General features: G+C 46.8%; 1 protein-coding gene across 1 annotated transcript; it reads right to left on the bottom strand.

The window, feature by feature from the left end:
- Positions 1-8,254: 8,254 nt before the first annotated feature.
- Positions 8,255-19,010, bottom strand: LOC310760863 (olfactory receptor 51G2-like). The gene is made up of 4 exons (XM_083610076.1): positions 18,592-19,010; positions 12,109-13,190; positions 10,133-11,734; positions 8,255-10,046 (listed from the first exon to the last, which is right to left on the bottom strand). The coding sequence occupies exon 2, from the start codon at positions 13,163-13,165 to the stop codon at positions 12,191-12,193; it is 975 nt and encodes a 324-aa protein (XP_083466202.1). The 5' UTR covers positions 13,166-13,190; positions 18,592-19,010; the 3' UTR covers positions 8,255-10,046; positions 10,133-11,734; positions 12,109-12,190.
- Positions 19,011-26,700: the final 7,690 nt, after the last annotated feature.

Genomic DNA, 26,700 nt, shown 5'->3' with positions numbered 1-26,700 from the left:
TAATCAAGGGTCCAGAAACCAAGCATTATGTGGAGAAGCTGAGGGAGTTGGGTATGTTTAGCCTGGAGAAGAGGAGACTGAGAGGGGCTATGAGAGCCATCTTTGAATAACTTCTGTCATAGAAGATGGAGTGAGCTTGTTTTCTGTGGCTCCGTAGAGTAGGACCTGAAGAAATATCTTCCAGTTACCACAAAGGAGATTCTAATGAAACATCAGGAAGAACTTTTTAATAGTATGAGCTTTCATGTGCATGCGCACTTCTTCAGATACCTGTCTGAAGAAGTATCTGAAGAAGTGTGCATGCACATCAAAGCTCATACCAATAACAAACTTAGTTGGTCTCTAAGGTGCTACTGGAAGGATTTTTTTTTATTTTGTTTCGACTATGGCAGACCAACATGGCTACCTGCCTGTATCTAGAACTTTTTAATGGTAAGAGCTGTTAGACAGTGAAGTGGACTCCCTTTAAAGTGGTGAACTCTCATTTATTGGAGGCCAGCGGACATTAGATGGCTCTCCATCATGGAGGCTTTCGTTGTGATTTCTGCATTGCAGCAGGTTGGACTAGATTACATTAGGGGTCACCTCCAACTCCACAATTAAAGGATTCTCAGATTCTCCCCCATATGAGTTCTTTGATGGGAAGTAAGATTTTGCTTCCAGCTGAAGCTCTTTCCACATTCCACACAATGATATGGTTTCTCCCCTGTATGAATTCTTTGATGGGAAGCGAGATTGCCCTTCTGACTGAAGGTCTTTCCACAATCCAAGCACTGATATGGCTTCTCCTCTGTATGAATTAAGTGATGGGAAGTGAGAGAGGAGCTCGTACTGAAGCTTTTTCCACACTCCACACACTGATACGGTTTCACCCCAGTATGAACTCTTTGATGGGAAGTGAGAGAGCTCCTGTGACTAAAGCTCTTTCCACATGCCAAACACTGATGGGGTTTCTCCCCTGTATGAATTTTCTGATGTGAAGTGAGAGAGGAGCTTGTATTGAAGCTTTTTCCACATTCCACACACTGATAGGGTTTCTCCCCTGTATGAATTCTTTGATGGGATGTGAGACTGTCCTTCTTACCGAAGCTCTTCCCACATTCCACACACTGATAAGGTTTCTCTCCTGTATGGATTCTTCGATGTGAAGTGAAAGAGGAGCTCTTACTGAAGCTCTTCCCACATTCCAAGCAGTGATAGGGTTCCTCCCCTGTATGAATTATTTGATGGATAGTGAGAGTGTTCTTCCAGGTGAAACTCTTTCCACATTCCACGCACTGATATGGTTTCTCCCCACTGTGAATTCTCTGATGGGAAGTGAGATAGGAGCTGGTACTGAAGCTCTTTCCACATTCCACACACTGATATGGTTTCTCCCCACTGTGAATTCTCTGATGTAAACGTAAATCTGTGTTTCTAGCAAAGCCCTTCCTGCATTCTCCACACTCATAAGGTTTCTCCCCTGTATGAGTTATCTGATGGGAAGTGAGAGAGGATCTGCGAATGAAGCTCTTTCCACACTCTTCACATTTAAATTTTTTCTCCCCACTGTGAATTTTCTGGTGTGAATGTAGATCTGTGCTTCTACTAAAGGCCTGGCTGCATTTTCCACACTGATAAGGTTTCTCCCCTGTATGAGTTCCTTCATGGGAAGTGGAATGGGAGCTCTGACTGCAGCTCTCTCCACACTCCATATTTTTATGTGGCTTCTCCTTTCTGGGAAGTTTGTTGTGGTCACCCTTGCTCTCGATTTCCAATTCATCACAATCTGTAATGGAGACAAAAAGGGATTTGAGCCTCTGGAACAAATGGAGCCCCCAATTATGTAATGATGCTAATTAAAGCTTGCGGTGGAAGAAAAACTGAAGAAAGTCAGATGTGAAGTCAACGTTTGTTGTCTGCCATTATCTAACATACTTATGGGAATGTGAAATTTAATAAGCCTGGCTCTTCTCTGGGATGGATTTTGCTTGGTCCAGTCACGGCATCCCCCCATCTCCAAAGTCAGTCGTCTCTTTGGTTAACCAAAAACTTACAGGAGCAAAAACAAAACCTGACAGAAGCTACTTATCTTTCCTAACAACTCTGAAGCTGGCATTTTACATGGCATTTTACCTGGTAATTGTTTAAGAAGCCGCAACTGGAGGAAGAACATTCATAGGAAAAAGAGTAATTTACTCTTCGATGTTTATTGGGAGGTGTCGTAATCTCATGTGTTGTAGGGGGAGATACTGAGCTATGTGAAAATATATTAGGTTCATCTCAGAGAGATAAGTTTTGAATTTCAATACAGATATTACGATCCCACAAGGAGCCTTACTAAGAGAGGCCATGATCCCAAGATTCTCCTCCATGACATCCTTATGCAGAGCTCTCTGGTCAGGATCCAGCAACACCCACTCCTCGTCCGTGAAACGAACAGCAACATCTTCAAAGCACACTGGGCCCTAAAAGAAAAAGGGAAATGTCCTCTTCTGAGACAGCAGAAATATGATCTGCTACAGAAATCTCAGTTGTGTATGGGTATTCATCCTTGTGCAAATAGGTGTTACTCCACATTGTGTTTTTCAAGTCATTCTGCCTACGCAAGCATTCCAGTTTCCCTGATGGAAGGATCCACTTTCTCCTCTTCTCGTGAGTTGTTCTGGGAAGGTTCCCTCCCAATGCCCTAGAGCCAAATTCAAGGGGTTCATGGGGGCATGGAGAGGGGGAGGAGTGGGGGGCAGGCCCCATTTTGCAGCGGATGGGGCTGGTTAGGTGAATCCTGGCCACTATTTGTTCTCGTCTGTCCACTGCTTAGAAGCCTATTTTAGCATTCAATGTTCAATTTAGAAATAAAATAATCCTAGTTTGGATGGCCATCTGTCTTCGATGATCTAGCTGAGACTCCTGCAATGTAGGAGTTTAGACTTGGTGACCCTTGGGGTCCCTTTCAACTCTAGGATTCCATGAAAACAGCAACTACAGATGAATCCTGCTGGCAACATTCAGAAGGCTGGTGTCACAGAGATATAAGATCAGGAAATCCCATAGTTCACAGCTGGAGTTTACACTTTATTAGCAAGAACATGATATTCACAAGCTTGGCTGAGTTTCAGGCCCACTGTGAACAGCAGCTCATTCCATGAGCATCTTCTTCCACAAAAGCAGTTGCAGAGAGTTAAGACCCCCGGCTCCCCACAACCTTCCAAGTCCCCTCCTCTCTTGGGTTTCTGGCAAGTGATCGAACAGTGCACCAGTGTGCACCCTGCCTTTGCTCCTCCATTGTCAGACATCTCCTGGCTCTTGAGAGACAAGCAGGGAGGGTGGCTTCTGGCAGGAGAGGGAGCCCCCGGTGGCTCCTCCTTCTCCTGACTCACCTCTGCCTCTCAACCTTCCTCTCCCACTCGCCTCCTTCCTCTTCTGCCTCTGATTCTGGACTGCATTCTGCCACAGAGTCTCCCAGCTCACTAAGCCCTGTTTCCCCTTCTGACACCTCCTCTTCCCAGACTTCTCCCTCTTCTCCCTCTGACCGCTCATCCTTGTTCCACCTCCACTTCTTGGGCTCTGAGCCATCTTCCCTTCCTGGTTCCCTGGCTGCTTCCTCCCACCATTCCTCTGTGCCCAACCAGTCCATGACATTGCTCCATCCCTCGGCCTCTGTCCCCACAAGGCAGCTTCCCCTGACCTGATCTGGTTCCACAGCCGCTGCTTCCCTTCTGCCCCCATGAAAAGGCAGATCAGGAGGTCTTGCCGGCATCCTTCTGCCACCTGCAAGAGAAAAAAGGTAAGCTGGACGCCAGGAGTGCCTGATTCTCTCACAGGTGAAACAGGGCATCTCTAACTACAGATGGGCCTTTGAGAAAGCCTCACCTGCTGAGAGCATTTGGACATTTGCGCCCATTTCATAAGTTAGTTGTGCAAAAATACATCTCCCTTCCTCTGGACCCTTGATCCCAACTGTCTGTTGGGTGATAATGCCGAGGCTGCTACCTCCCCCGCAATGCAGCGTTGCCCCGGATCCATCACTCTGGTCTGCCGTCATGCAGATGTGGCCCAACTCCAGGGACATGAGCACACGACTAGCAGAGTTCAAACAGAAGCTTAGCCGTGAGGAGGAACATCTAAGCCTAAACAAACCTAACAGAACAAAGAAAAACATGGCTTCTCTCTCTGTCTTTCTTCCTCGGAGAGAAAACTGCAAAAGCAATACAGAGCGGAAACAGCATATCTCCCTTTCCGCTCACAAGACCCAATAATCAATGCTGGAATATAAGCAGACATGTGACATGTAACAATCCCACACATCTGCAGCACGGGAGGAATGGAATTCTCAACACTGTCCCCCCCCCCAAAAAAAGAAACCAAGATGAAAAGAATCCACAGATTAGTTGAAAAACCAACAGAAAAATACTCCTTCCTCCTTACCCAGTGGCCTCTCTCCTGTATCCAACGAAGGCCTCTCTGCCTCACAGGAATCCAGGTCCATTTCTCCACAATGATCCTTTTCCTGAAAAAGAAACAAGGATTCAAAAGAGAGAATGAATGGCAAAAAATATTAGGAAGAGAATGACAAAGACAAAAACATTAAGGGTGAGAGATCTCATTCCATGGATGCCTTCCCAGAAAAAGGATGGGCCAACAGCAGACCATTATGGGATGTTCTCCGTCCTGTTTGGAGCCCCTTGGGAGTATCCCGAGGAAAGTCTCTCTCACCTGCTTTCTCTCTTCCTGCTTTCTGTCCTCTGCCTGACTCAGGAGGAAACCTTCGGCCAGGGCCACCGCCTGGGAACTGGTCTCCGCTCCACAGTCCCTCACCCAGCTCTCCATCTCCGGTGGAAGGACAGCCAGGAACTGCTCCAAGATCATCAGGTCCAGCATCTCAGCTTTTGTGTGTCTTTCTGGCTTCAGCCACTGATGGCAAAAGTGGTAGAGTCGGCTGCAAACCTCTCGGGGTCCTTTGGCCTCCTGGCAGCAGAACTGCCTCACCTGCTGGCTCTGCATCTCTGAGCAGAGGGTGTCCTCCTCACCCAGGATCTTCTGCACAGAGTTTTCCCAGAATCCCCCACTGCTCCCAGTTTGGATGGCATGGCCTCTTCCTGCTCCAGGGCCATCTGAGTCTTGCTCATCCATCTGTGCTCTCAGGAAGCCTCTGAGAGATCGGAAGGAACCCTTTGGTCTTCTGCCAAGTTCTGTCCGTCTTAATGAGAAGCTCTATCAAATCCTACAAAGCAAATAAATTGTTCTGTTACAGAATTTGTAGGACAGGGGGGAAATGGTTCCCTGAGCAAGCATGGATGCTTCTTGCTAGGAACAAGGGCTGAACTGCACTACAGCCCAAACCATGAGCTATCGTCTGAAGAAGAAGAGGGAGAAGAAGAAGAAGAGGAAGAAGAAAAAGAAGAAGAAAGCAGCCTCTAGCTCTCCTAGAAGGAAGATGCAATGCAAAATGTGGAGGCAACGGAAGGGATTTCTGGGAGATGAATCAACCTAGTTGCTCCTGCCTTCCAATCAGTGCATGAAGTCAGAACTGACTGACAAGGGAGTCATTTGTATCTTGTGAAAAATGGATGCTTGTCTCTAGTGGGGGTCCCCACTTCCCTGCTTCTGTCTTCTTTTTTGCACTTGGAATCTCTTCTGATCTCAGGACAGACTCCTGGGGTGGGGTCCCTTTTTCTGTGCTCTGAGGGCCAGGTATGCACCTGGTATGCACCCCACTGAGGGAGAAGTGGACGCGGCCAAAGACATCACCCTTGAAATTTAGGTGAGTAATTTATTATTATTATTCTATTAGATAACTTAACACAGACACAGACACTGATGCCAAGGTCCCTGGAGGCTCAGTGAGTAGCAGCGCCCATTTCCGGCTGCTTTGCCAGCAACAATCCCTTTGGGACGGAGAGGATGTGGTCCTGGGATGCCCTGCTCTGGGTGCGAGGGGATTGCTGCAGTGGCCTTTGTGTGGAGCTGCCCTGGGAGACACTGGGAAACTGGTACCCAATGCAGCAGCCAGACTATGGGCTGGGATCCCTCTCTTTATTCCTGGCCTTTCTCTCCCACCTTTTTTTTTGGGGGGGGGGCTAGTCCACCTCCTCGTCCAGCTTTGGAAATCCATTTGCACATATTTCCTCTGTTGTGCAATGAGGCTGAGCGAATTCAAACAGATTTAAAGTCCTAGAGACTCCTTTGTTTAAAGAAGGGAGATTTTTTCTGAAGGGGGGGCGAGGGCCAAATGAGTTTGGGATCCTCTGATCTGCAGGAAGGAGAGCGTGGCAGACCTGGCCCCTCCCTGGTAGGACCCTCTCCTCCCTGATCAGCCCCCCCCCTTGCAGGAGCAGATCAGGCCCCCCAGGCCTCCTCCCCTGCTGCAAACCTGGGACCCCCACCAGATCCCAGAGAGGAGACTCACCAGATCCCAGGAGGGGGCAGCGATGCAGCCCTTGCAGGAGAGACACCGAAGCAAGAAAGGACTGGAGAGGGAGGGGGCTTGGCTCTGGAGGACCTGGCCCCCTCTTGCTTCCTGTCCTCTCTAGGAAGGCAGCTCAGTTCTCTTTAACCCTTGCAAAACCCAGCATGCCCAGATCTCCCCTCTGCGTTTTTCTCTCTGGCGTGCATTGCACACTTCTTCCAGAGATGCTTTTTTTGCTGTAAGCCTCCTGCTTTCCTTCCCTTCTGGAGTTTCCCCATAGGCTAACATTGGGCCAAGACCAGATACATTTTATCCGCTTGGAATCGACACTTTCGCTCTTCTCTCAGCGGGGGGTGGGGGGGGTCCCACGCTTCTCCTGCAAACGGAGCTGAGTTCCCTTTCTGGCAGTTGCAATGCTCGCCTTCGCCTGTTCATGGCGCTGTTTTGCAATCGCTGGCCAGCTGTCAAATGCCGATGGTTCGTGTATCCCCCCCCCCCTTTTGTGACCATATCAGACACACTCAAGGAATGAGCAGGAGGAACAAGGCATGTTTATAACTTCTCTTAAATGTTCCTCCAAGGCCTAGGGACACATCGCTCTCTACCAAAGCAACACACAGAGTGCCCCTTTTCCATTTTGCATAGAGATCATTTACTGAATATTTAAAGCAGTACTGTAAACGACTTAAATCATTAGCAGGGCAGACATAAAAACGTGCAGTGAAATATTTTAAATAGGATTGCATTGGACAAAACACAACTAGGTTTTGCTTGGATATGCAAAGGAAAGGATATAATATAAGCAACCACAGAAAGGGGAGGAGGCTGGTCGATTTCAATATTGGGTATATCAACTTTATTGAATAAAAAGATATTTCGATGATGTAAAATCGGGAAATGGAATTTTTTTATTCTTTAAAAAACAATCCCATGGAGTGTCCTGGAGACACCCAAGATGAGGCCACTGTCACCAGCTGGCCTTGATTGTCACCAGGAGATCAGCGCTGAGCTGTGGTTATGTCACATGGAGGTCCCACAGCGCCAACTGCGACACGGATCACTCCCTGGTGGCCAACAAGAACCACAGAAGGCCCATAGGAGAAAGCATGGAGCTCGGCCTGGAATCAACGCTTCCAGAACAGCCGTACCTGAACGTTGTGAACTTTTCTCTGGTTCTGTTGAACAAGCTCTACTGAACTGCCCCATAGAAAGAGTTGAAACAAGGGGGGGCCACATGAGAGAAGCCATCTAGGACACAGCCAATACCTGGAACCCCCCGGATTCTCTCACCACTCAGAGATCGGGGTGGCATGTAACAAAATGTTGTTTCTTTTACTGTAAAAGCCATATTAAAACACGTTTTTCATATATACAGTAGGTGGATATTTGAGGTCTCCGAAGTATGTTTCTTTTACTGTTGATTTCCTCCCCCCTCTGTTTCATTTTCTAAAGATGTACAATAGTATTGTATGCATGTTGACATGGAAGTAAGGATCGCCATCTATGGGGTTTACCCTCTTGCAAGTCTGCTGAAAATTGCAGCCCTATAGCATTTCCACATGTGTCACGATGGGAGAAATAGTCTGCGACTTTCCTTTCTCTTACACACACAAACACAACACAACACAAACACATTAGAACAGATCCAGTCAATTCCTTCTGTGGTATGATTGTGGAAGCCAAATCGGTTTCTGAAATTCTTAACGAGAGTGTGGAAAGAGCTACAATGTGGAGAAACCTCATTGTGATGGTCTCTGGCGCCAGCAGCGGACAGGTGTTTTAATTTCACTCAAGCATCCCATTCCAACATTACCACTGCTTTTTTTTGCCCAAGCTGTGGGACAATCAATTGAAAAGTTTCAGCTCTCATGAACTCTTTTTAAAAAGAATTTTATTTTCAGTTTTTACAAATATCACTTACATTCAAATATAATCAATGTTATACATATATAGGATCGCCTGAATCCCTGGACCTCCCTCTCTCCCCCCCCCCACGGTTTCCATTGTAAATCTTTTTCCACCGTATCTTATAATATTTATCAATTTTTCGTTTAAATCCAATTTTAACCATAAAATTGTTATATTACAAGTGTTATGTCAATCCTGCTAACGTTTTAAAATTTTTACAGTGTTCTTCAAGTTCATTATAATTTTTTTCCATTCTTCGTTGAATTTCTTGTCTTCTTGATTTCTGTTTCTCCCAGTCAATTTTGCCACTTTGTCAGCTCTCATGAACTCTTGACCAGGAGGCTAGCGGCTGCCAAAACCTCCGTTGCTCCAAAATAGAAAATCTTATTTATTTCAGTTATTCTATTTATATTCCACCTTTTTCTCCCCAAGGTCACCCCAGGGAGCTTAATGGCTGGGTGGGGATTCGAACCCTGGTCCCCCCGGTCATAGAGTCCAGCACCCAAACCTCTACCCACCACTGAAAACCTTACATGATTTCCAGATTTCACTTTGGTATAGAAATATGTGGATTTCAGCATTAGGTGAAAAAATAACTTATAAATTACTTGCTGCCGAAGACTCACAGGACCTGTACAAGTCCCATGATGTCTGGTGGGATTTTATCTTATATGCAACAAATGAAGACACACACAACTCCTTCTCTGAAGAACAATGCGAAACTTGGCTTTCCTAAAGGATTTAAGGACTTGGCCAACCTAATATTAAGTGTCTTTACGATATACGTACTGCACTGCTTTCTCGCACTTCTGTTATTTTTATTGTATTGATTGGTTTGGTTTACTTCAATAAAACACATTTTAACAACAACAACAACAACCCACACTTAGGGATGGGAGAGCAATTGCATTCCATTTACAATTAAAAGCAAATGTGCCCAAACATACCTTGCTAAAATGATTTTTTAAAAGCAACATACCACTTAGAAAATGAAACAGGCCTAATCAAACCAACATAATACTGTCGCAAACCAGCAAAGCCTTAAAAATCTCGTGGCTCATTACAACTCATGTTATCTGGAGTTGTCACTCATTATGTTTTGTTTGTTTAATATGCTGACATCCTAACCTTTCTTCCAGGTGGTGTCCATGGTTCTCCCCTTCCACATCTTATTTCCTCAACAACCCTGTGAGGCAGTGTGTGTGTGTGTGTGTGTGTGTGTGTGTGTGTGTGACACCTTGATGGGCTTCATGTCTTGGTGAGGATGTGAGCCCTGATTTCCCAGGGTCAATACTCTCACCATGGCACCACACGACCCAGCCCCTTTCCCTGGTTATATAAAAGTGGATGAGGAGAGTTCTCCAGTGGACCCCCACACATTCAGGGCTCACTCCATCAGAAATGGTGATTCTCACCATTCCCTCCAAGATACTTAGGGGTCTTCAGGGGTCCCAGCCTCTTCCATCCAAGGCAAGAGGAAGCAATCCCACTGACTCATTGTGTGGGAACGTTTAGGAAGGTAGGAGAGGGTTTATTGTTTTGATATGATCCCTCCTCACTCATGCTAGTTCCCTTGCAACATTCCTTTGCAACTTTGTTAGGTACTAAGCTTGGATCCTAGAACAATAGGGAAGCAGGATCCTAGAATGCAACAACTGATTGGCTTGCAGGAGAAGACCAATCAGGCTCCAGGAAGAAGTTAACCAGCCTATTAGGCTGGTAGGATCCTAGAATGTAACAACTGATTGGCCTGCAGGAAAACACCAATCAGGCTCCAGGAAGAAGTTAATCAGCCTATTAGGCTGGTAGGATCCTAGAATGCAACAATTGATTGGCCTGCAAGAAAACACCAATCAGGCTCCAGGAGGGAAGCAGAATCAGCCAATCAGATGGGACTCATTGGGTAAATAATGTATATAAAAGCCTGAGGTTTGGGGGGGCAATTCAATCACTGTTTTACAAGCTGCAATAAAGAGCATGAAATTACTACAGGACTCCGAGTATATTTCAAACTTGTTGGAAGCAGTTGATGACTCATTAGAATCTTTTAATTAAGCAATCCAGTCTGCCTTGTGCAAAGTGAATTCTTCCTGGTAAATTTCCCCTTTCTTTCCCTCTTAAAATAAGAATAACACAACACAGACTTCTTGAAAATAACAAGCCGTAATCTGAAGGCAGTCTTCATACAGTTTCATCTGTAGAGAAAATGAAGTCTGTGCTAAATGTCAGACTTGCTACCTGTGGGCTCCATCCTTTGTAAAGGATGAGCCATGCGCTGGCTAAGAGCCAGGAGCAGTGGAGATCCAGAAGGACGAAAGGGAGAAGCAGGTAAGAGGGAGATAGCCATGTGCCTGGCCCTTTTATTTGCACCAGGTAGGGTCACGCCCATCGACCTGGTCATAGTCAGAAGGAGGTTGCTCCCAACAGGTACTGCAAGAAATCCTCCCTGTTTGGAGCCACGTTCCCCTGGATGTCCATTCTAGGCAACAGGAAAAGGTGGTACTTGACTTACTGATGACAACACAGGAAATAGCAGTGACGTCGCCAGTTGTGGGCTGTGAGGCATGTCGCCTCTTATGTGAGCCAGACTTCACTTGTCTATGCAGGTGTGTGATAATCTGACCTAGAGACACCTTGCTTTATGGACCAGGAAGCAGATTTCCCTGACACTGTGTTTTCTCTCCCTTCTGTGATTTGTTCCCTTATCTCTGGGTTGGGCTGGCTCCAGAGAAATTTTCCAAGACCCCTTTGAAAATCTTGGCCTTGGCAGTACAGTAAAAGTGTGTTCCAAAGCATTGTGTGAGACACAGCCAAAGATTAATTAGTTTAATCTACCCAAAATACAAAGTTTGCCACATTTTTCACTTCTCAAGACATAAATCAGAACCTGAATACAAAACAGAAAAACTGCTTTGATGCACCTAAGTGAGAAGTATTGCGACTGCTACAGTTTGGTGTTGAATTGAAGGTATGCTTCACAGAATCATGGAATCGTAGAATTGCAGAGTTGGAATGGACCCCAGGGGTCATCTAGTCCAGCCCGCTGCAATGCAGGAATCACAGCTAGAGCATCCACGACAGACAACTATCCAACCTCTGCTTAAAAACCTGCAAGGAACGAGAGTCCACCACCTTCTGAGGGAGTCTGTTCCACTGTTGAATGGCTCTTAGCATCAGAAAGTTCTTCCTAGTGTTTAGTCGGAGTCTTTCTTGTCATTTGGATCTGTGGGTTCTTGTCCTCCCCTGTGGAGCAACAGAAAACAAGCTTGCTCCATATTCCCAGTGAGAGCCCTACAGGTGGAAGACGGCGCCAGCTTGACAAGGACACGTTCTGATCTTCCAATTTGCTTCAGCTCTTTTTGCAATTTGGTGGAGTTGTCAATCATTGTGCTGGTTTCCTTTGCAAAATCGGTGCAGGCAGCTCCACAGGGTACAAAACTGTTATGTACTGAGTTGAATAGGATCCAAACTGCAGCAGTCTGATTGGTCCTAGAACAATAGGATCCAAAAGGCAGCAGTCTGTTTGGTCCTAGAACAATAGGATTCAGAATGCAGCAGTCTGATTGGTCCTAGAACAATGCAGCAGTATGATTGGTTGGCAGGAACCACCCAATCATGCTCCAGATAGAAGTGAATCCACAACCTGATTGGCTTACAGTAGAATTCCGGAATTAGCCAATCATGTGCAGCCCATTGTGTAAATAATGTATATAAAGCAGATACTTTGAGGGGACATTCATTCATTCCTCCTCACCACTATGAGCTGAATAAAGAGCATGAAATCACTTTGCGACTGAGTATATTTCAAAAACTGTCCAGGGAACCGCAACATGGCTAGTTTCACAACGGCTGAACTGAACTGAAACAGTTACTGCTTGACCTCTCCGCTCCATTTCAAAGAGGGACCGTCTTCCAAAGCAACAGCTTCCAGATGGCTTTCCGGATCTGCTTGGATTTAATACTGTAAATGATAGGGTTCAAAGCGGGGGGCACGATCAGGTAGACGTAGGCAACCATGGCTTTTACAAGCGGGTCCACACCGTTGCCAAATCGATGGATGATGGATAGGCCAATCATGGGGATGAAAAAAATGAGGACCGCACAGATGTGAGAGACACAGGTATTCAAAGCCTTCAGGCACTTCCCCTTGGGACCCACCTTGATAACAGTCCTGATGATCAGGAAATAAGACAGCACAATGAGGAGCGAATCTATGCCAGCTGTTGAAAGAATGATGATTAAGCCATACAGAACGTTGACGCTGATGTCAACGTCTTTGCAGGCCAGCTTCATGATGTCAGGATGCAAGCAAAAGGAGTGGGAGAGGCTGTTGTCGCTGCAGTATGTCAGCCTCCTGAGCAGAAAAGGGATCGGGAGCAGGGAGACGGCTGCCCTCACCAACATGGCCAGGCCTATCTTGACAATGGTTGGCTTGGTCAAGATGGCTTTGTACCTCAGGGGGCGTGAGATGGCCACAAAGCGGTCAAAGGCCATGGCCAGCAGCACTGAGGATTCCAGCATGGAGACGACATGGATGAAATACATCTGGGTGAGGCAGGCATCAAAGCCAATCGCCCTGACGTCGAACCAGAAGATGCCTAGCGTGGTCGGGAGGGTGCACAGAACCAGGCCCAGGTCCATGAGGGCCAACATGGAGAGGAAGTAATACATGGGCTCATGGAGACTGGTCGTTCTGCCAATGATGAACAGGATGATGCAGTTCCCCAAGAGGGCCACAAGGTAAAGCAAGCAGAAGGGGATGGAGACGAGTCTATGGTGGCTCCTGCCCATTCCAGGGATGCCCATCAGGAGGAGCACGGAAGGCTGGTAGAAGGAGGCGTTGGGAGCGTCTGGCTCGGGAGGTTCCATCCTGCCTTGGGCGCTGTGTCATGATCTGGAATTGAAAGGAAACCAGCTCCATATTACTGTGTGATCTCCAGGAATTGTAGAAGCATAGAATTAACAGAAAATTATTAGGAGTTAGTTTGGACATGGTATTTAACGCCAGTCAGATTAAATCAAATAAACAAGGAATATTTGGTGTTATGCTGGAGGGGATGCCCGGAAACCGGGACTTACGTTCACATGTGGTAGAGGTGCATATATGTACAATTATTATTTTTTTGGCAAAGAGTGTTTAAGGAGATAACAGAAATCACTGGGTTAAAGCTAACCGTAAGTCCAGAGGTACCATTATTATCAATTTACGATGGGGTGTAAAATTTACAAAATCAAAACAATTGAGACAATCTGTGAGAGACAATGGAAAGTGGGCAGTCAAAAATGCACCCCAGGAAACACGTTGGGATGATCGGAAGTCATAATGGAATCTGTTACGTATGAATCTATTTCCCCTCCTTTTTGTAATATGTATTGATTTTGGATTCTTTTGTCAATTTTGTTTTTGCAAAAATTAATAAAGCATTTAAAAATTATGATGGGGTGGAAGGTTCACAGGCTATGAAGGTCTTGCTCACAGATTTATTGACACAAGTTATTATAGCTAGGAAGTGGAAGGGGCAAGGTGACTATAAAATGGAAGAATGGTACAAAGAGGTGTGGGATATAGCTATTCATGATAAATTAGCATGTTCTATTAATGTGAGATGGGGAATATGCAGAAGAAATGATTTTGAGGAGATATGGAGGGTGTTTGTAGAATTTGTACAGTTAAAACGGAAAAGGGTCAAACCATCGCAAGAGGTGTTGAAGTTTTGGGAAGTTGGATAGTTACAACGGAAGGCTCCCGGAGGTGGGGGTCCACATTTTTATTCTTATTTATTTATTTATTATTACTTTGGCAAAATAAAAAAAAATCTGAAGAAACATAGAATTGTAGAGTTGGAAGGGACACCACGGGTCATCTAGTCCAACCCCCTTGCAAGGCTGGAATGCAGCAAATCAAACACTGGCTAATGGGCCACATAAAGCAGAGACATCACCTTGCCAACAAAGGTCCGTATAGTTAAAGCCATGGTTTTCCCAGTAGTGATGTATGGAAGTGAGAGCTGGACCATTAAGAAGGCTGATCGCTGAAGAATTGATGCTTTTGAATTCTGGTGCTGGAGGAGACTCTGGAGAGTCCCATGGACTGCAAGAAGATCAAACCTCTCCATTCTTAAGAAAATCAGCCCTGAGTGCACACTGGAAGGACAGATCCTGAAGCTGAGACTCCAATACTTTGGCCACCTCATGAGAAGAGAAGACTCCCTGGAAAAGACCCTGATGTTGGGAAAGATGGAGGGCACAAGGAGAAGGGGACGACAGAGGACGAGATGGTGGGACAGTGTTCTCAAAGCTACCAGCATGAGTTTGACCAAACTACGGGAGGCAGTGGAAGACAGGAGTGCCTGGCGTGCTCTGGTCCATGGGGTCACGAAGAGGCGGAGACGACTAAACAACTAAACAACAACAACAACAATGGGCCACATAGGAAGGACCCCAGAGACAAAGGAGCTGCCTTATACTGAATAGACCACTGGTCTATTTAACCCAGCACTGGCTGGTTGCAAAGACTCTGCAGGATTTTAGAGCCTCTCCCAGACCTACCTAGAGGCGCCAGAAATTGAACCTGGGAACTTCTGCAGGCAAGGCAGTTCCTCTGCCACTGAGCTATGGCCCCCCCTTTGCCCCAGTGAACAGGCCAAGAAGTCCTCCTGTATGTGCAGAACGTTGCCAGCAGTTGCTTCGTTCCGGATTCATGTGATAATAAGCTTTTAATACGGATTATGTAATGGGTGCCGCAGGCAGAAAGATAAGAGACAGGATATGAAGAGGAAGTTGCTGTTTTGTGGCGCACACCCCCCACTTTCCATAAATTGACATCTGCCTCCAGGGATTTATTGACATTGCTTTCTCTGACACAGTTTAATTGGAAATCCGGTTGCAAACACAAGAAAAGGGCAGCCATCACCGTGTTTGACTTTCTGGTACTGTATATGGGAGGAACTGTTCCTGTGGGTTCCTAGAAGAGGTCAGCATGCGACAGTGGCCACAATCCCAGGAATGGCTTTGGCTGGCTGGCAAAACCAGGTGATGGGAGCCGAATGGGTCTCACGCCCTCTGTGAGTTAGGGGCCTCCCCTGCCTGCAAACAACGGCTCTGGCAGATGGACCGGACAAGACCGTTTGTGGGTCCTGACACTCAAGAAGGCAGCTTCTGCACATGGAGGGAAGTGAGGGGCAGATGGGGCTTGACAACATGGGGAAAACTCAACAGGGAAAATGTTCCGAAAGGCTTGTAAACTCCAAAGTGGCAGTCAAAACAACACTAATCGGCATTTACTACTTTGATATGTGCTAATTGGCTTGCTTTGATGCTTTGCATCTGTGACTATGGGACACTTGACTTTTCGCCTTGGGGACAGAAGTTTCTGGCCCAACTGATATATGGCGCTTTCTGTATACAGTGGTACCTCGGGTTACATACGCTTCAGGCTGCATACGCTTCAGGTTACAGATTCCGCTAACCCAGAAATAGTACCTCGGGTTAAGAACTTTGCTTCAGGATGAGAACAGAAATCGTGCTCCGGTGGCGCAGCGGCAGCGGGAGGCCCTATTAGCTAAAGTGGTGCTTCAGGTTAAGAACAGTTTCAGGTTAAGAACAGACCGCCAGAATGAATTAAGTACTTAACCCGAGGTACCACTGTACAGTCATACCGCAGAAGTCGAACGGAATCAATTCCGGAAGTCCGTTTGATGTTCAGAAATTAAGGCGCAGCTTCCGATTGGCTGCAGAAAGCTCCTGCAGCCAATCGTCGCAGTCGCTTGGGACATTCGGGTTCTAAAGAACATTCGCAAACCAGAACAATCACTTCTGGGTTTGTGGCATTCGGGAGCCAAAACGTTCGACTCACAAGGCGTTTGGGATCCAAGATACGGCTGTATAATGCATTTTTTTATTATTATTATTAATTTTTTTTTTAGAATTTTTATTGATTATTTTCATATTACAAATTATTTTAACAATTATATTTTCCCCCCCATTTCCCACCCCCCACAAAAACCTCTCCCTCCCCTACGACTTCCCTCCGCTCCTCTCTCTGATTTATCAACACATATTGTTCTCTGCGTATTGTAAAAAAGTAAAGATCTCTAAACTATCCATTTATTATGTTAACAAATAAATTTGTGTATGTTTATTCAAAACCTGCCAAGGAATCCAATTCGTTTTGTTCTTTTTAATCTTTATAATGCATAACATCAGTGACGGTTGGGGGGCTTTAAAATTTCAGTGGCGCCCTCTGTGATGCCAAAATTTAGTACTTCCAAGCCTCTCCCCTTCCATTCTTCACCACCACCACCATTTTATTATTTATACCCCACCCCCTGAAGAACCCTCTCATCTCAGCCCCCCGTGCGGGCAAATTGGTCTCACTCCCCTAAGTCTGCCTCTGCATGACATGCTTGCCCGGGTGCAGCAGTCGCAACCAATGCTTGCTGTTTACTTTGCAGGCTCCCTTCTAAAAAATCACTGGAACTGATCCCTGTACCGTTTTGGGCGTCCTTCTCTGGGAACCCTGCATTTAACAAACTCGCACCGGCTTTCCTTTGGGCACTAATTCTGGCAGCAGACGAGCTGCTCATTTGCATGGCTAACTTTAAATGCAAAGCACACCCATGTTTCTGTTTCCATTCATCTAACAAGACACGAGAGGCAGGCTGGAACGGTGCTGGGTTGTAAGTTGCCTTTGAAACAAAGCATTTATGACCACTGTCAGGGGATTTAGAATTGGGAATGGGGACTAAAAGTTATGGGCAGTAACTGATAAAAGTTAAAAAGAAGGGGCAAATGAGAGAATCATAGAACCCTAGAGTTGGAAGGGACCTCAAGGATCATCTAGTCCAACCCCCTGCAAGGCAAGAATCTCAGCTAAAGCGTCCAGGACGGATGCCCATCCAACCTCTGCTTAAAAACCTCCAAGGAAGGAGAGCCCACTGCCTTCCAAGGAAGCCCGTTCCACTGTTGAACAGCTCATACTGTCAAGAAGTTTTTCCATATGTTTAGTCGGAATCTCCTTTCTTGTCACTTGAAGGCATGGGTTCGAGTCCTGCACTCCAGAGCAGGAGAAAACAAGCTTGTTCCCTCTCCCATGGGGCAGCCTTTGAGATATTCAAAGATGGCTCTCCTATCTCCTCTCAGTCTCCTCTTTCCCAGGCTAAACATACCAAGATCCTTCAACCGCTCCTCATCAGGCTTGGCTTCCAGACCATGGATCAAGAGGAAGTCCTTCTTCATGAATTGCAGAGTTAAACTATGAATTTCCCTTCCACAGGAGGCTGTGATGGCCACCAACCTAGGTGGCTTTAAAAGAGGAGTTCCTGCATTTCTTTCCTTGTGAGTAAGAAATACCTGGGGAGAGGGCAAGGGGTTACGTTTCCATTCCCCCCAGCACAGCTATGCTGGCACCATTAAATTTGCAGCCCCCTCCCCTCTGTTTCCATTAAAAAGAATATCTGGATCACAGATCTCCCAAAAGATCTGGTGTGCAGTTCGGTCTTGAGCATCCAGGTCCCTTGACTGATCTCTGAGGTTAAAGGGCAGGAAGCAGAGGGTCAGAGTGAACCCACAGCACATACAATAGGGGGAAGTCAGTGGTGAGGGCTGCCAAGCAACAGTCCTCAGACTGCTTTCCCGCATTTCCCCGGGGGGGGGGGGGGGAGTTAGCACTGCCCCAGCCCAAGACACTTTGTGCCCCACAGTCAAGTCAGTGGGGCTCAGCATCTTCTACCACACTGCAAGTGATACTGGTGGGCTCCACTTGGATCTTGCTCTGCTCCATTCCTGCACCCCCCCCCCACAAAGCACATTACCCCTTAAGGCAATCGGATCATCTTCCAGCCTTTGCCAACTGGGTGCCCTCCAACTCTCATCAGCACCCGAGCAGTGGACTCGTAATCTGGTGAACTGGGTTCGAGTCTCCGCTCCTCCACATGCAGCTGCTGGGTGACCTTGGGCCAGTCACACTTCTCTGAAGTCTCTCAGCCCCACTCCCCTCACAGAGTGTTTGTTGAAGGGAAAAGAGATTGTTAGCCGCTTTGAGACTCCTTAGGGTAGTGACAAAGCGGGATATCAAATCCAAACTCTTCTTCTTCTTCATTGAAAGCCGATTTGTGCATAGAAGGGACCCCAGTTGGGAATGGACACCCACAAGGGCCATCAAGTGCAATCCCCCTGCAAGGCAGGAATCACAGCTGAAGAGCCCCCTACAGAAGCCCACCCAACCCCTGCTTAGAAACCTGCAAGGGAGGAGATGATACAAGGAAGGAATAGCGCTTGCTATCCTATCTACTTACTGAGCTTGCATGACCGTCGGGTTAGAGTCCATAGCCAGAGCCTCGTCCCACGTTAGAAAAAGCATTGAATCCTGCTTGCGATCCAGAACGGTTGTTTTCCCAGGCTGGAGGGGGTGGGTGGGGGCGATGCCTTTTATTTGGCATCCTGAAAAAGAGCCCAGCTGTTGCAGCTGCCCAACCAATCAGGGGCCGCCTCCACTTCAGTGCAAAGGCCCACGAGGATAGAGGATGCTCTGGGCAGTAAATCACATCTTTCCCCACTGATGACGCTGCTGCCGCCGCTGCTGCTGCTGTCTTGGCAAAGGCTGCTTTTCCTCTCTGGGTCTTCTGGGCAAGCTGTTTATCATCATCAGCACCCCCCCCCACCCCAATCTCCCGGCCCACAGCACAGATTTATTACCAGATGAGCCAGCCGTGCTCTGGGAAGACAAACAACTTTATGGTGAGAATGGGCTCAGAGGACAAACACCGAGAGGACACTGGGGGATTAAAGGGAAGCTGGCCCTGCTACCACCCCCACCCCCCACCCCCACCCAAGGGCACCACAGCCTGAAGTTATTCAATTAAAAGCCACTTTAAAAAACAAAATGAAAGACTACCATCATTTTCAACTGCGAAGTTATAAAGCAGCCAATTACTTGGGTTGTTAAGAGCTGAACAGATCTGCACCGATCAAAGTTCAATCTTGCATTGTGGGTCGCACACAGTTACTAAGAGTCGCAAACAGCTACTAAGAATTCATTGAATTAATACACTGGTACCTTGGTTCTCAGATGCCTTGGTACTCAAACAACGTAGAACCCAAACACTGTTCTGGTTTTTTTGGGAACTTTTTTCGGAAGCCGGACGTACCCCATTTTGAGTGTTACACTTCCTATTTGAGTGCCACCCTGAGGTCTCCCTAAGAACTTTGCTTCAGGATGAGAACAGAAATAGCGCAGCAGCAGCGCGGCGGCAGCTGGAGGCCCCATTAGCTAAAGTGGTGCTTCAGGTTAAGAACAGTTTCAGGTTAAGAACGGACCTCCAGAATGAATTAAGTACTTAACCCGAGGTACCACTGTATTTTGCGTTTTTGCGGCTCTTTTTTTGTTTGTTTTTGTGACTGTGTGGAACCCAGTTCAGCTACTGATTGATTGCTTGTGTGACTGCTGTGGATTGTTTATTGCTTTGATTTTCTGGATCAAGGCTTTCGTTAGAGATAGTAAAATCCATGTTAAATTGCTATTTTAGGGGTTATTTTTAAAAGTCTGGAATGAATTAATCCATTTTGCATTATAGTGGACCCTCTGGATACAAACTTAATTCGTTCCAGGGGTCCGTTCACACCCCAAAAATTACTTAAACAGAGGCACGCTTCTGCGTACGTGCGTGGCGCAATTGAGCTGCCGTAACCCAAAGATTACGTATCCAGAGGGATACGTAAACAGAGGTACGACTGTACTTTCTATGGGAAAGCGTACCTTGGTTTTGGAATGCTTTGGTCTGGAACCGACTTCCGGAACAGATTAAGTTTGAGAACCAAGGTCCCACTGTACAGGACAGGACAGCCCTGTCCTGCCAAGCTCATTGCCACTCGCCCGACCCCCAGCATTTGCTGCCTGAGGTGGTCGCTTTGTTGTTGTTGTTTAGTCATTTAGTCGTGTCCGCCTCTTCGTGACTCCACGGACCAGACCACGCCAGGCACTCCTGTCTTCCACTGCCTCCCGCAGTTTGGTCAAACTCATGCTGGTAGCTTCGAGAACACTGTCTAACCATCTCGTCCTCTGTCGTCCCCTTCTCCTTGTGCCCTCCATCTTTCCCAACATCAGGGTCTTTTCCAGGGAGTCTTCTCTTCTCATGAGGCGGCTAAAGTATTGGAGCCTCAGCTTCACGATCTGTCCTTCCAGTGAGCACTCAGGGCTGATTTCCTTCAGAATGGATAGGTTTGATTTTCTTGCAGTCCATGGGACTCTCAAGAGTCTCCTCCAGCACCAGAATTCAAAAGCATCAATTCTTCAGCGATCAGCCTTCTTTATGGTTCAGCTGTCACTTCCATACATCACTACTGGGAAAACCATAGCTTTAACTATACGGACCTTTGTTGGCAAGGTGATGTCTCTGCTTTTTAAGATGCTGTCTCTGCCTAATAATGATATGACCAGCCCTGTGGGAGAACAAGGATTCGGTGCTCCTTACGATACAATGCGATAATCTTTTTTGTCATTGTCCCATACAGAACAACGAAATTGAAAATCTACATCAGACATTCAAAAACCAACAAGCCTACTATCCCAGCTATCCCAGCCTGGTTAGCCCCCTAAAAACTCTGATACCCCATTTTAAAAATACAATATACCGTACTCCCACAGAGACTACCTTACACTGCGTTTAAAACCACAATCGCCTTTGGATAGAAACTGTTTCTCAGGCGGCTAGTCCTAGTCTTTATAACCCTGTACCTTTCTTCCAGAAGGCAGAAGCTGGAAGAGATCGTTTCTGGGGTGTGCACTATCCTGCGCTATCTCTGCAGCTTTCTTATGGCACCTGGCAGCATAGATTTGATCTAAGGTGGGAAGAGTGCACCCAATGATCCTCTCCGCAGTCTTTACAACCCTGGACAGCATTGTTTTTCCCCTGACCGTGCAGCTCCCAAACCACACACACAGACCATAAGTTAATACACTCTCAACAGCACGATGGTGAAATGCCATCAACAGGTCCTTTGAGAGATTGTTTTTCCGGAGGAGTCTCAGAAAATATAACCCCTGCTGTGCTCTCTTTATCAGGTTGCAGATATACTAGAACAACAAGAACAACTGCTATCAGCAGTTCGAACAACTGCCGGTGGCTTCAGGCTGTGTAATGACAGGCTGTGCGCAAAAGGGCACCCTTTGCTGTTCATGCACATTAATTTATATGGATGAGCACAAGATGCATATTCCCATCAGCTTTTATAGCCCAGGGAAGGGGACTGGATCATGATTCATAAAAGAGAGCCAATTAGAGTGTTGAACCTGGAATTCAGAGTTCACATTCCCACTGAATTGTAAAGATCACCACCTTGAGCTCCCTTGAGAAAAGTTTCCATGTAAACCTAAGAAACAAACAAAACATCAATAGTGACAACTCCAGATATCTAGGGTTTTAATGGGCTAAGCAGCCTTTCTCAACCTGTGGGTCCCCAGATGTTTTTGAACTACAACTCCCATCAGCCCTAGCTAGCAAGGCCAGAGCTCAGGGATGATGGGAGTTGTAGTCCAACAACATCTGGGGACCCACAGGTTGAGAACCGCTGGGAGGATTTTAAAGATTTTGCTGCTTTTTGACAGTATTATGTTGGTTTGATTAGGCACATTTGACGGGTAGTTTTACGGTTTCATTTTTTGGAATCGTTTGATGATTTCCTAAGAGGTTATAGTGCTGGTTTTTAAAATTATTTCAGTACCATACAGAAGCTGCCGAGAAGGAGGTTGCCCTAAAACAGTGTTTCCCAACCTTGGGCCTCCAGCTGTTTTTGGACTACAACTCCCATCATCCCTAGCTAGCAAGACCAGTGGTCAGGGATGATGGGAATTGTAGTTCAAAAACAGCTGGAGGCCCAAGGTTGGGAAACACTGCCCTAAAAGATGGCTAGTAAATATTTCAAATAAAACAAACAAACACACAAATAACATTTTTGGCAAGGCATCCTGGAAATGAGAACACAGGAAAAAAATAAGCACAGGAGTGGGACTCAAGCCAGAGAATAGGGACAGCTGAGGGAGGACAGTATGGCCTGGTGTAGACACATCACAACCCATGATGCAGCCCCCAGAGGACAGCGATGTACTGATTTTAGCTCATATATTGTAGTTCTAACTATATCAATCTATCAATCTCAGATCCATGGTCAAAAGGTCAAAATGGGGCCCACAGCTGCTGAGCCTGTCACCTTCGTACCCCCTAACTGTGGCTCTGCCCCACTGGGCACAGAAAAGGTTGCCCAACCTCCCAGCCCTCTCCACCTCAGCTCTCCTCTCCTCATTCCCTCCCACCTGCCACCAACTCATCAGCCTCCAGCTTATGACTGACAGGCTGCACCAAGCCAAGCAGAACCTCCACTTCCCCCCCTGTAGAACCTGCCCTGCGACGTCAGTGACTGGTCGCCAATTCTGGAGGCTGAGACCCCTGGCACCAATCACGTCTCAGGCCAGGCTGCCCAACCTTGATGCTGGCGGGTGTCAGGGAGCAGCGGGAGCGAATAAATCCCGCCTCCAGAGACAGCCTATTGGATAGCCCTCACCAAATGCTCAGATTGATTAGCCAATCCTGATGTGGGGATAACTGTATATTTGTCCTGTCATTGGTTCAACGAGCTTTGTTTGGATGTTACTTCGCAAGCACCCAAACACGGGAATGGGAGTTGGGGTAGCTTGCCACCACTGGCCCCCCCTGTGTTACACGTGGCAAGGGAAGCCCAGTGGATTGGCACGATGGGTCAGGGCGAATGTGTGGCCGCCCTTAGCAACGGCCGCTGTGGATGCTCCTTTGGAACTTAGCAAAGGCCACATGTTGGACCACTCTAACTTGGGACTTCCCATGGCACCATGAGAAGCTGTGGTTGCGAGACAGTTTTGGGAATGACCCCAGCATTTCCAGGACAGGTGGAGGGTATGCTCCCCTCCTGTAGTTTCCAATGACAATATTCATCAGTGCCCCCTCTTCGCCATGAATTTGTCTAATACTCTTTTAAAGCCACCCAGCTTGGTGGCCATCCCTGCCTCCATAGCTTCCATGAAGAAAGACTTTCTTTTATGTGCCCTGAAACTCCCAACATTCAGCTTCACCGGAGGTCCATGAATTCTAGTGTGATGTGAGAGGGAGAAAAACTCCCCTCCATGCAATTTCTCCATGCCTTGTGTAATTTTATAAACTTCTGTCATTTCAAGCTAAAAAGTCCCAAACGCTGCATCCTTCCTTCCCAAGAGATTCGCTCCAGCCCCTTGATCATTTGGGGCCCTTTTCCAACTCTACAATACCTTTTCAGAGGCGAGGCAACCGGAACAGTACACAGTGTTCCGTATGTGGTTGCCCCATAGATTTGCATAATGGCATTATGATACTGGCAGTTTCCTTTTCAGTTCCTTTCCTAATGAAAGCTCATTTCTCACATTTGCTTCTGCTCTGTGGGTCCTCCGTGAGTGAGAACTGCAATGTGTGTTCTCCCCCAAATCCCTTTTCTGTGCAACCTTGCCTTGCTTGAAGAGGCGTAGAGAGGTCAGGTGGTACCCGGTGAGGAAAATTTCTTGTCACCCCCCACACACATTGATTTATTTATTTTTTGCCTGCAAAAATGTTTTTACCTTATTTCATATTTTCTTACAAAGGAATAACAATAAATAATAATAATAATGATAATAATAATAATAATAATAATAATAATAATAATAATAATAAACTTTTATTTATATCCTGCCCTCACCGGCCGAAGTCGGGCGCAGGGCGGTTAACATCAGATACATAACATTGATATAAAATTAAACAATAATTAAATAACCTCCTAAAAACATGTCAAAATCAAATTAAAGTCTAATTAAATGGCTTTCCACAGGATTAGGGCTGGGAAAAGTAAGTGCTCCACTGAATTGAAATTTCAGCCTTCACAACATAGGAAAATGGCCAAGTAAACAGCTATTTTTGTGGAGGAGGGTCAAGATATTAACTGATATGCATGAAATTTCATATATAGCTATATAATCCCTAGTGTAGTAAGAAAAGGCCTTTGGAGCAGGCATTTTCAAAAAAAAAGTTTTTTATGAACCGCCCTAAGGTAAAGGAACCCCTGACCATTAGGTCCAGTCGTGGCCGACTCAGGGGTTGCGGCGCTCATCTCACTTTATTGGCCGAGGGAGCTGGAGTTTGTCCGTAGACAGCTTCTGGGTCATGTGGCCAGCATGACCAAGCTGCTTCTGGCGAACCAGAGCAGCGCACGGAAACACCGGAGCGGTACCTATTTATCTACTTGCACTTTGACGTGCTTTTGAACTGCTAGGTTGGCAGGAGCAGGGACCGAGCAACAGGAGCTCACCCCGTCGCAGGGATTCGAACCGCCAGCCTTCTGATCGGCAAGTCCTAGGCTCTGTGGTTTAACCCACAGCGCCACCCGCGTCCCTATGAACCGCCCTAGTGGGGCAGTAATTGTTCATTGATAATTTGTCACCCCCCCTTCATGATGGAACCTGGGGGGGGGGCTGCCCCCACCCCCTTCCTGCGCCCCTGCTTGCTTGCCTTTACTGACTCTACCTGGCCAGGACGTCAGGAAGTTTACATTCTGTTCTGCTTCCCTTTGAAAAATTCCTCTCCCAAATCCTATTTCTCATCTCTCTTTTTTGGCAGCGCAGAATGCAAGCAGCTCCACTTGGCAATGAAACACACTTCCTGAAGATGTTTAGAACACATTGCTGACAGTCTGTTTATTTTATTTTCTAAAAAGGACAACCAACGTGCTTGTAAGTGACCAGTGTCAGATCATTAGGGTCTGCTGGCTGGAATCAATGGAGAAGGTTGCCTGTGTTAAAAGAAAGGGATCTCAAGCCTGCCCGTATCTGCAGAGGCACTCTGAAGGAAACCTGTTGTTACAACCGCGCACAATCTCCAAACAGTGAGATAATTCTGGCATTCCAGGTTTCAGTTTCCTTGGAATGAAGGCCAGCGGAGACTGTGGTCTCTTTAGGATTTATGGTTTTATTTGCATATATCTCTTGGCCACTGGTCCCATCACCTCCTGGCAAATAGAAGGGGAAGAAATGGAGGCAGTGAGAGATTTTACTTTCTTGGGCTCCATGATCACTGCAGATAGTGACAGCAGCCACAAAATTAAAAGACGCCTGCTTCTTGGGAGAAAAGCACTGACAAACCTAGACAGCATCTTAAAAAGTAGAGACATCATCTTGCTAACAAAGGTCCGTATAGCTAAAGCTATGGTTTTCCCAGTAGTGATGTATGGAAGTGAGAGCTGGACCATAAAGAAGGCTGATCGCCAAAGAATGGATGCTTTTGAATTCTGGTGCTGGAGGAGACTCTTGAGAGTCCCATGGACTATAAGAAGATCAAATCTATCCATTCTGAAGGAAATCAGCCCTGAGTGCTCACTAGAAGGACAGATCATGAAGCTGAGGCTCCAATACTTTGGCCACCTCACGAGAAGAGAAGACTCCCTGGAAAAGACCCTGATGTTGGGAAAGATGGAGGGCACAAGGAGAAGGGGACAACAGAGAACGAGATGGTTGGATAGTGTTCTCGAAGCTACCAGCATGAGTTTGACTAAACCGCGGGAGGCAGTGGAAGACAGGAGTGCCTGGCGTGCTCTGGTCCAAGGGGTCCAGAGTTGGACACGACTAAACAACTAAACAACAACAACAACATATAACCTGAGCCTAAGATGGAGGGGTTCACAGCATCAACATCCCAACAGGTCTTGGTTCTCCACTGGTCACAGCTTTGGCACCAGCACAGAGCAAGCAGGTCTCTGTGTCTCCAGCTTCCAGCTTCTTCACACACAATTCCTGCAGCTCTTGTCCACCTGCCTAGCAGCTAGGTGAGGGCGAGGAGGAAAGGTCCATTCATTAGCCAGAACTACACCATCACTTATTTGTAGCTCTTGCAAGCTAGCTCTTTCTTTGGGGATGCTGGTGAGGGCACTGAAGTGACCAACTAAGGTCATTGTCTTCCAAGGAAACTCATCTGACCAGTTCGGCAAACTCTGAACCAGAGAGCCAGTGTGGTGTAGTGGTCAAGAGCAGTAGTCTCATAATCTGGGGGACCGGGTTCGCGTCTCCGCTCCTCCACATGCAGCTGCTTGGTGACCTTGGGCCAGTCACACTTCTCTGAAGTCTCTCAGCCCCACTCACCCCACAGAGTGTTTGTTGTGGGGGAGGAAGGGAAAGGAGATTGTTAGCCGCTTTGAGACTCCTTAAAGGGAGTGAAAGGCGGGATATCAAATCCAAACTCTTCTTCTTCTTCTGTTAGATTCCTCCCTGATTACTGGACCGCAAGAACTGGGAGGACTCAGGGCATCATCCAGACTGACTCCCACCGACCCACCACACTATTTTAGCTGGACTTTGGATGGGAGGGTGGGCTGATAGAAAA

The sequence above is a fragment of the Podarcis filfolensis genome (genome assembly GCF_964270895.1).
Source record: "Podarcis filfolensis genome assembly, chromosome: 4".
NCBI classification, from domain to species: Eukaryota; Metazoa; Chordata; class Lepidosauria; order Squamata; family Lacertidae; genus Podarcis; species Podarcis filfolensis.
Note: the sequence above shows the minus strand (reverse complement) of the source record. Positions and strands in the feature narration are given on the sequence as shown.

Coding starts and splice junctions, on each gene's coding strand:
- LOC310760863 (XM_083610076.1), bottom strand. CDS start 13,165: ATGGAACCTCCCGAGCCAGACGCTCCCAACGCCTCCTTCTACCAGCCT.